The sequence below is a fragment of the Neomonachus schauinslandi genome, chromosome 6 (assembly GCF_002201575.2).
Source record: "Neomonachus schauinslandi chromosome 6, ASM220157v2, whole genome shotgun sequence".
NCBI lineage: Eukaryota > Metazoa > Chordata > Mammalia > Carnivora > Phocidae > Neomonachus > Neomonachus schauinslandi.
This window is the reverse complement of record NC_058408.1, coordinates 144,900,657-144,910,654: the sequence shown is the minus strand read 5'-3', so window position 1 is coordinate 144,910,654 and position 9,998 is coordinate 144,900,657. Positions and strand designations below refer to the sequence as shown.

At 42.4% G+C, this 9,998-nt stretch overlaps 1 protein-coding gene across 1 annotated transcript in view; it reads left to right on the top strand.

Annotated features, from left to right (window-relative positions):
- The window catches only part of NSMCE4A (NSE4 homolog A, SMC5-SMC6 complex component), a 13,065-nt gene extending 4,901 nt beyond the window's left edge, over positions 1-8,164 (top strand). Inside the window, exons 4-11 of the mRNA XM_021703790.2 lie at positions 718-869; positions 2,820-2,919; positions 3,613-3,703; positions 4,561-4,655; positions 6,132-6,180; positions 6,913-7,007; positions 7,098-7,183; positions 8,001-8,164. Coding sequence (XP_021559465.1) covers positions 718-869; positions 2,820-2,919; positions 3,613-3,703; positions 4,561-4,655; positions 6,132-6,180; positions 6,913-7,007; positions 7,098-7,172 — 657 coding nt within the window. The 3' untranslated portion in view covers positions 7,173-7,183; positions 8,001-8,164. The remainder of the gene's footprint in view (positions 1-717; positions 870-2,819; positions 2,920-3,612; positions 3,704-4,560; positions 4,656-6,131; positions 6,181-6,912; positions 7,008-7,097; positions 7,184-8,000) is intronic.
- The last annotated feature ends 1,834 nt before the right edge of the window (positions 8,165-9,998 follow it).

The window sequence follows — 9,998 nt, the reverse complement described above, 5'->3', positions numbered from 1 at the left end:
GGGGCAGCTGGACCTTTTTGTTTGGAGGGTGGGGGGGGGGGGGGGGGAGGAGGGAGGCTTGCTGACCTTAACGTCTCTGATCGGGCTCTTGCAGCCTCTCTTCAGAGTTTGATTGCTTTTATTAATAGGGGCAAGCTTCCCGAGGGCTTTTTGATTATTGTTTATGTTTGATATTACTGTTTTAATTTGATAACTTGTAGGCATTTTATAATTTCATAATGTAATCAGGGTGCTTTGATTTTCTGTGAGATAGTGTGGGATAAGAGAATTATTAGACTTCTAGCAACTCTTCCCAGGAAGGCAGTGGTAAGATGAGCAATCCTCTGACTCTAGGCCACTGCTCTTTGGATGTACTGAGACACAAGCTGGAGAGAGGTCTCTAGGAGGTTGGCTAAAAACGAAAATCCAAAAGCCAGCTAAACTTGCCTGTTCTGTCCTGGAGCCTTTGATTTGGGATGTGATTTCAGATTTGTATGTTGGTACAGCTTTCCTAATACTTTGATGGACTAAGGATTCATTCCTTCTAGTATTTCTACCTTTGAAAGGTGGGGTTTATATAAGATTATTTGTATAATATGAAATGTAGCCAACATGTTAGGGCACTGAACAGGCTTTTTTGCCTCTGGCCTCTTCAAGTTTAGTGATAGAGATTATTGGATGTGGTGAATGATTGCCTGTGGCTTAACTGGGGTTTTTTGTTTCCCTTCATTTTTGTAGCTGACACATATGGGTGTAAATCCGCTAGAAGCTGAAGAACTCATCCGTGATGAAGATAGTTCTGATTTTGAATTCATAGTCTATGACTCCTGGAAAATATCAGGCAAAACAGCAGAAAACACCTTTAATAAAACCCATACATTCCACTTTCTGTAAGATTATTTTAAAAATCGGTCAGACCAGCCATTTGTAAACCTTAAGTTGTTTTGTTATAGTAGGAACAAGAATTATCTGTAGGGTGGCGGTGACAATCAGGATGCCATTGTGTGGAGATTCTTCTAAACTTTGACCGAAAAGCCCATAAAATCTCGATGTGGATGGAACCTCATCCTGCTTAATTTAAGCAGGAAAGGCTGTGGGCCAGAACCGCTTACCACAGGGCCCTGCTGGCTCCCTTCTTTTCTAGTGTGTGAGGCTCTGGGTCTGGGGCATAATGTCTGGCTTTGTTTTGTCGTCTTTAACCCTTATCCTGTAGGAGGATGATACCTCTTATGGAGGGTCTTTTAAGATTTTACTAACGTATGTCAAGTGCCATTCATTGTAATTTCCTTTTGGATGGTCACTGACTTGTACTGGAAGCCTGCTTGAGTCACTCACATAAACTGCCCACCCCATTTTTTTGGAAACCACTCTACTTTTGAAAAGTTTATCTTCATACTCAGTTTAGCTTCCGTCCTAATTTCCTAGCCCAGCCCTTTTGGAGGAACGAAGAATAGCCCTTACTGGTTCTTTTGTAAGACCACCTTCAGAGACATTGGTTGTGACCCCCAGCAGATACATTCTCTGGGGCAGCCACCCAGTTGTTTCTCCCTTACGTGCTCCAGCTCCTGGGCATCTGTCTACTCCAGTTCACCCTCCCAAAGCTCTGGAGGGCGGCGGTACCTCAGCGAGAAGGCTTTGGAGATGCACAGGTGTGGGGCCACGCATCTGCCCAGAACCACTGCGTACATGTCAGCGTAAAGATCAGGCTTCTTTGTTACAGGATGAAGTCCAAATCTCTGTCCTTTGCTTTTGAGCTCAAGGCTCTGTCATAAATCCCAGGATCTAAATGCAGCTGGGGTGCTGTGCCTTAAACTTTCTCTCCTCATCCAGCACAGCCTGCGTCCACAGTGAACTGCTTACAGCTTTGTGCCCTTGCACTTGCTGTTACTTTGGCCTCCAGACTCTTCCCCGTCTTTTCCATCTGGGAAGGTTTGCTCCTCTCCCAGGCCCTAACTTGGAAGCTTCCAGTAACTTCTCCAGACAGAGGTATCATTGTAAGATCAGAGATCCCGGCCCGATCACTCCCATGTCTGGGTAGATCTCTGCCCCCGTGCTCTCAGAGCACTTGAGGATTACTCTAGCACAGCACTGTAGGATCTACCGTATTATGTTGAAATGGATGGATGGATGGATGGATGGGTGTGTGTGTGGGGGTGTGTGTGTGGGGGTGTGTGTGGGGGTGTGTGTGTGGATTTGGATCCGTCCATCTACACTGCATGCTTTGAGCTCCTCGAGCTTAGGGACCATATGGGTCCATGTTCTCGGGGCCTTGGCCTCTGTATGGTACATCTATTACTGTAGCTTAAGTCTGCAGTAGGGCTTTTTTTAAGGGGCATAGAGAGTACAAAGGGGGAAAGAATTCCATGGCTTCTGTTTGACCTGTCCTTCTGAGACAGGTGTGGGGTGTGTTCTGTTGTCATAGGCTGGGAGCCTCAGCCTTAGCACCCCTAGTCCAAAGGCTTTTAACCTCCGTGGAGCTCTTTGTTCCCCTTTCCCACACCTTCAGCCTTCCCACTGATCTGAAGTTGGCTTTGCCAAAGAGACAGTAGGCTAGCTGGGAAGACCACAGGCATGTTTACCGGTTTACTGTTGAGAGCAAAATAGGAAGGCGTTTGAGGGGGTATCTGTGGTTGAGTAAAGCTCCTGGGAGTTCTTTGAGACACACAAAGGGAGCAGAGAGGATGTCACAAACCTGACAAGAGTTTTGATCCAATGTCAGTTCGTATATCACTGGAGCCTGGTCTGAATTCAACCATTTCCATGGGAACTGCTTCCAGTTAGTGCAACCAGTTTGTTTAAAAAACAAATAAAAAAAGACATGAAAGCATATTTTTCATTAGGTTGGGTTCAATACAAGGAGAGTTCCCTGTGCCAAAGCCACGAAGTGATCGTCCAAGAAAAGGTCCCACGACAGAAGAGAAGAAGACAATGCCTGACCAGGTTTGTTTTTTAAAAACACCTCAGGTTACAGCAGCTATTCATACAATATACGGGCAATCTGGCCATCTTTCCAAGCTTTAGGGTCTAGAGTCAGGTTTGGTTCATTAAATAATTACTTAAATAATTGCAGCTTTTAAACATTTGATTGGATTAACCCCTTGTCTTAGTTTTAATTCATGTCTGTAGTTTGGATCAGTTCTCCCAAACCAGGGGTTTTTAGCCTCGGCACCATCAACATTGGGGGCTGGATCCTTCTCTGTTGTGAGAGGCTGTCCTGTGTGTTGTAGGATGCTCTGTAGCATCCTTGGCTTCTCCCCATTAGGGGCCAGTAGCCTCCCCTCCCAGTTGTGACAACCAAAAACATCTCCAGATAGTGGCAGATGTCCCAGGAGGCAAAATCACTTTCAGTTGAGAATCACTATTCTAAACTGCGCTATTTGTATTTTGCTATTTATGTTCAACCTGAAAATGGTTGATTTGGTAATGTTACTCCTCCATTAAAAAGTTAATATAAAAAATGTTACTGAAACTAGACAATCTTTTTTTTAACTTTAAATTTTAAGATGAGGATAAAAACTGCTAGCAGTGCCCCAGTAAAAGACAGCTAGAGGAGTTTAGATGTGTCAGAGAGCAGAAAACGTGAATGAGCAGGCAAGTAAGTCAGTCTGCTTGGTAATGACTTTATATTTTCAGTTAAATGAAATGGAAGAATCTCATCAAGAAGCAACAGAAAAAGAAGTGGAAAGAATTTTGGGATTGTTGCAAACGTATTTTCGAGAAGATCGTAAGTATGATACCAAGTTCAAAGTAGAGCAATTTGTATTTATCAGTTAGACACACATCACTCGCAGTCAGAAGTTACTATTTTTAAAAAGCATTTTTAGTTTTATGTAATGTTTGAATCATTTTAATTCTTTTTTGGCATGTGTGTTTAATTCACCTTCTCCTTTAGCAATCCCATGTGAGAGTATTGGCAAAGTAACTTTCCATTCTTGCTTTTAAAAGATGGGGTATTTTCTCTGTTACAAAATAAAAGGTGCCATAGAAGGGGTAGAGCTGAGTACCTGTTCCCTCGCTCCCCAGAGGCAGCCACCTGTATGATGTGCTTGTATACTTTCAGATCTTACGTTTATGTCCGTCACGTGACTTTACACATAAGTAAGTTGGGGATTTTTGTTGGTTTTTTGCTTTTTTCAAAGCTAATCATAATACACACATTCTTCTGCACCATGAGTTTTCCACGTGGACATTCTTCCATATCCGTACATCCAGATCCCCCTTATTCTCTTCAGTGATTCCCATCGTATGGCTGTGTCTTCCGTGGGTGGACGACTAAGTTCTTTGTAGCATTTTATTCTTGTGAAACCCACTGCAGTGGGAAATCTGGGTACACAACTTTGTGCACACACGCTGATATTTCTGTAGGACAGCTTTTGAGAGGTGGGTTGCCAGATCAGTGGACGTACATATTTTTAATAGGTATGTTACGTTGCCCCCCCGGAAGGGCTAAATCAGTTTTCACTCCCCGCGAAAGTTTGAGTGCCCATTTCCTTCCTCTGCTAACACAGAATATTGGTCTTACTGATTGGCAAAAATCATCTTTCCTGTTTTGAAGAATTTTTTTTCCTCTTTTGTCTATAGCTGATACTCCTATGTCCTTCTTTGACTTTGTGGTTGATCCACATTCTTTCCCCCGAACAGTGGAAAACATCTTTCATGTTTCCTTCATTATAAGGGTAAGATATAAGATCATTTCTCTTCTTTCTTTTATAGCTCTTAAAAGGGTAAATAATAGGGGTGCCTGGGTGGCTCGGTTGGTCAGTTAAACGTCTCTTGATTTCGGCTCAGGTCATGATCTCAGGTGAGCCCTGTGTCCAGCTCTGTGTGGACCCTGCTCTTGCTCGCTCTGTTTCTCTCTCAAAAAAAGGGGGGTAAATAATAAAAGCTGTGGATGGGAGCTGGCAAAGGTATTTGTACTAACTGGTATGTATGGTAGACCCGTTGTCACAAAACATTGGCGCACAGGCAGAAGAAACTAGCTGAAAATTTGTGTGGGCGCCTGGCTGGCTCAGTCGGTGGAGTGTGTGACTCTTAATCTCAGAGTTGTGAGTGTGAGCCCCACATTGGCTATAGAGATTACTAAACATAATAAACTTAAAAAAAACTGTGCTTGCTTTTACATTTTTAGGAATTTACAGAACAAATTGACAAAATTTGAATATGGAACTATAGATTAGATAACAGTATGGTATAAATGTTAAATTTCCCAAATTTGATAGTTGTAAGGAAAGATCTTGTTCTTGTCAAGAAACATACACTGAAAGTATTAAGGAAAGGGAGCAGGTTGTCTATCACTTATTTTCTCATGAGAATTCCTAATACGTATGTAGAGGGGGAAATAACGTGGCAAAACTTGAACAGATGGTAAAGCTGGGGAAAGAATATATGAGAGGTCTTTATAGTAGCCTTGTAGCCCTTTCAATTTGAAATTATTTCAGAATAGAGGTTCAAAAAAAAAAAAAGAAAACCCCTACTCAGAAATAATACTATGGAAATTTGCTTTCGACTGTCTTTAGTCTTATAACAGGTTGCACTCCCGCTCATGGATGATGAATTTGATTTTAACCTCAGGAAAAATCTTTTCTCGACCAAAGTATTTTCCCAGAAATGATAACAAAGGCATATTTTGTCAGCAGTAAATGATGAGTTATGCATAATAAAATGCCGAGTGTCCAAAAATATGCATGAATCACATTTAAGAGCCAAGTTTTAAGAGCCAAGCCAGTTACAGTTTTATTTAGGAGATCCTCAGGATGGAGACTGATGAGAAACCTGAAGGATGCCCCAACGTAAAGTCTTATCCACATAATCTCCTCATTATTGTTACAGTACATTTTGATTGTCTGGGATATGGAGGTTGGTTGGTTTGTTTGTTTTTTGAGAGAGAGAGAAAGCGGGGAGAGGCGGAGAGAGAATCTCCAGCAGACTCCCTGCTGAGCATGGAGCCTAGTGTGGGGCTCAATCTCATGATCCTGAGATCATGACCTGAGCCGAAATCAAGTCGAACGCTTAACCGACTACACTACCCAGGTGCCCCATGGGATATGGAGTTTTCTAATTAATAATGTTTTTTATCCAATGATTATAGGTTTTGAATGTAATTTTTAAAATCGGCTTTTGAATCTAAATCTAAAATTATGTTTGTGTTTTAGGATGGTTTTGCAAGAATAAAGCTTGACCAAGACCGACTGCCAATAATAGGTAAATGATACTATGTTAAGAAAAATTAGTTTTAGAGAAAATGTATGTGTTATTTGAGTTCATGAAATGCAGTTTTCTGAATGTAACCGAGTTTGCATTTTAGGTAACTTTTACAGTGCTCTATCTTGCTCAACTAACTGAAATACTGCAAACATGGTCATCAATTAAAATGAGGGGGTTCATCTGTATCATTGACTCAACCCTTCTCTGCCCTAAAGATTAACAAGAAAGTCCCTCCAGTTTTGAGAATGTTTGTAATTATAGTTGCTGTTGTACTTTTCTTCCTTCTGTTTTTTCCCTGAAGCCACCTCCCTCTCCTCTCCTTGAGAGGATCTTTCTTAGTTGAATAATTTCACCAGCTCAGTGAGTCCTTTCTTTCTAAGGTCCCCTGTAGAGAGTCAAGTATTTTTATTGCCCTGATTGGTACTTTAATAGTTCTCAATTTCTCTTGGACTCACTAGGGCTCAGCTCTGAGGTTGGTAGGTGGATATGCAGAAGTTTTCAAATGATTGCCACGTGTAACTCTACTACGGGAGGTACTTTTTTTTAATGGAAGCAAATGGATTACTTACTACCGTAATAACACTCTTAACACATCAGTGATGCACGGAATCATAATAAGTATGTAATATTATAAGTGTCTTCGATACAGGTTCATTCCTTCTCATCAGTTTCTGTTCAGAGTACCTCTTGTGATTTGATAACCTTTGAAAACTTTTGTCTTTCAAACAGAGCCTGTTAATATTAATGAAGAAAGTGAGGGAATTGACCAAAACACCCAAATTAGGAATCAAGGAATCATAGCTTTGAGTTACCGTGACTGGGAGGTAAAGCTCTGCATGTTGCCCGGGGGTAGTTCTGCTTCCCGCTTCGTTTGCGGTAAACCTAGTCCCCAAATGTTCTTTGTTCTCTGCCAGGAGATCGTGAAGACCTTTGAGATTTCAGAGCCTGTGATTGCTTCAAGCCAGAGCCAGCAGAGGCTAAGCGCTTGACGCCAGCAAAGGTAGTCCTTCCTATGTGTTATTAAATGTTAATTAGCATTCCAGACCATCTTCCTTTTTTTCATTCGGGTGAAATTGGGATTTGCCTCCCTCTAGTGCCCCATTCTTAGAACTGTGTGTGCCTGTGAGAAAGGCAACTTTGGGCCTAGTGGCTGCAAGTCCCCTTCTTCGGATTACTTCGGTTAAGTAGAATATTGAACCCTCCCATCACCGTCCGATCTGATTTGCTTATTTTACAGCTATGAAGTAAAAAAGGAGGATTAGGACAGAATTACCTGGAATAATGTCAGTAAATGGGCATTTCTGAAATCTGAGTTACGCTGTGAAACACTTCTTTATTTTTATGAAGTAGAACATGCTAGAAGGAAATCTTCGTGATGATCGGGCATTTGCTGTGGGTGGGAGTCAGAAGACCTGTATTCTCTTTGCTCCATCCCCTTAGTTTAAAATCACTGAGCAAATCACTTAACCTCACTCAGCTTCATTTTGTCTACAAATCTGTCTGTAAAATGGGGGGATTTTGAATTAGATCCTTAAGGGTTTTTTTTTTTAGCTCAAATTTTCTATAATTTTGAGAGTTTCAAATTAGCTTTTAATACTTAATGTAAACTCTTAATATGCACCTCAATTAACTGAGCTTCTTTTGTTCCAAGATAACTGAGGGAAACAGAACAGACATAAGGTACATAATATGCGTGGCCTGGAGCTCTATTCAGAGAGAAAGGACTAGTTATTAGATCCTATTTATGTATATCAGGTGAACTTTTGATTCATTTTATCATTTATAAACTGTTAACCAGCTATTTTTCCCTCTTTTAGGACTCAAATGGATAGTGAAATCGAAAGATGAAAGCAGCATGTATTGTATATACTGTATGATTAAACATTTTTAAAGACAGATTGTTTTTAGTAAAATGTAGCTTTTGATAGTTAATGAATTTGTCATGGTTGTCTTTGATTAAAGGAAATTCACTGCCATCTTCACAAATAATTGTAGTTACTTTTTATTTTCCCATCATGCCAGAGTTTGTCCTTTCTCCAGTCCTGTCCCATTAAAACTTTTTTAGTTAGGTTGTTATGGCCTGTATATCATTATGGTTCTCTAGCTGTAAAGTTAGCTGGTCAAGTCCACAAATCTTAGGTTGAACTGTACGAAATTGTTGTTCTTGTAGGTAAAACGCAGTCACATATCAGCCATTTTATAGGTTGCAGCCTGTGATTTACTCACAGGAAACTCTTTAGCCCTCTCCTCTGCCAGGCCAGGCTGGATACCTGTCCCCAGCAGCAGTCCTCTCTGCACAAATCCCAAAGAGGAAAACCATCCAGCGGGGTGGATGGTGATACTCCCGGGCTGCCCATCTTTGCTGGCCCTTCAGGCCTGGCCTTGATGTTTTTTTGTCTCTCTCTGGTTCCCTTTCCCACTCCCCAGCTTTCTACATCCTCCTTCCCTGGGTCCCAGCCCTTCCTGGTGCTCAGGTGTGTCCGCCACCCTCCATACCTAGTGCTTTCCCTTCAACCACCGTTATCTCTCATCGTAAAACAACTGTCGTGACCCTTAGTTACTGTCCTGTCTCTTCTTTGAACAAGGATCACAGGTGCTCTCCCCTTCTGGCCGTCCTGGAACCCGGGCAGAGGAACACCTCCATTCCCAGCATTCCCCGGGGGCTGTTTTAGGCCAAATTGGTGATTCCTTCTCAAATAGTTCGATCCCAGGGTTGAATGCTGTGCATTTGACACATAAAGATCCACTCCTGGAGAGGAGCCCGGGTGGCTCAGTCGGTTAAGCGTCGGACTCTTGATTTCGGTTTAGGTCACAATCTCAGGGTCCTGGGTCAGGCCCTGCATCGGGCTCCATGCTCACTATAGTCTGCCTGTCCCTCTGTCCCCCTACTCGCTCACTCGTTCTCAAATAAATAAATAAAATTTTTTTTTTTTTTAAGATATTTATTGAGAGAGAGAGAATGACAGAGAGACAGCATGAGAGGGTGGAGGGTCAGAAGGAGAAGCAGACTCCCTGCTGAGCAGGGAGCCCGATGCGGGACTCGATCCTGGGACTCCAGGATCATGACCTGAGCCGAAGGCAGTTGCTTAACCAACTGAGCCACCCAGGCGCCCTAAATAAATAAAATCTTAAAAAAAACTCTACTCCTGGAAAGCTGTACATCCTTCTATCTGGTGCTTTCCCTGACCTCCTTCCCCCCGTCTTACCCTCATGAGTTCTCCTACATCTATATCCTGAACATTCTCCAAACTTTATTTGACTCCACTCTGAAAAGCTACAGGCATACGTGACCAATGGCTTATTGGCAGCATAGGGGCTGTTTTAAACATATGTATAAATTAGCTCCCAAATGTGTCCTCCCTTAATCCCTATAGGGGTACTTCTACTACTTTATTTCCTCCAGAGAAACCTAGGATTTCTTTTTTTTTTTTTTTTTTTAAGATTTTATTTATTTATTTGACAGAGCACAAGCAGGGGGAGCTGCAGGCAGAGGGAGAAGCAGGCTCCCCACTGAGCAAAGAGCCCGATGCAGGACTCGATCCCAGGATTCTGGGACCATGACCTGAGCCGAAGGCAGATGTTTAACTGACTGAGCCACTCAGGCACCCCAGAAGCTAGGATTTCTTTTCCCCCACAGCCCCTACCTTAATTGGTCACGACCTCCCATCTAGTGTCTCGATTCTCTCCATCCTGCCCAGATTTCTACAACAGACTCCCGTCTGGTGTCCCCCGCTTCCTGCCCGCCCTTCGCATCCCCTCCACATCTTCAAAACCACTTCTCAGTTCTCAGTGAGTCCCCACTGCCTTCGAGACTT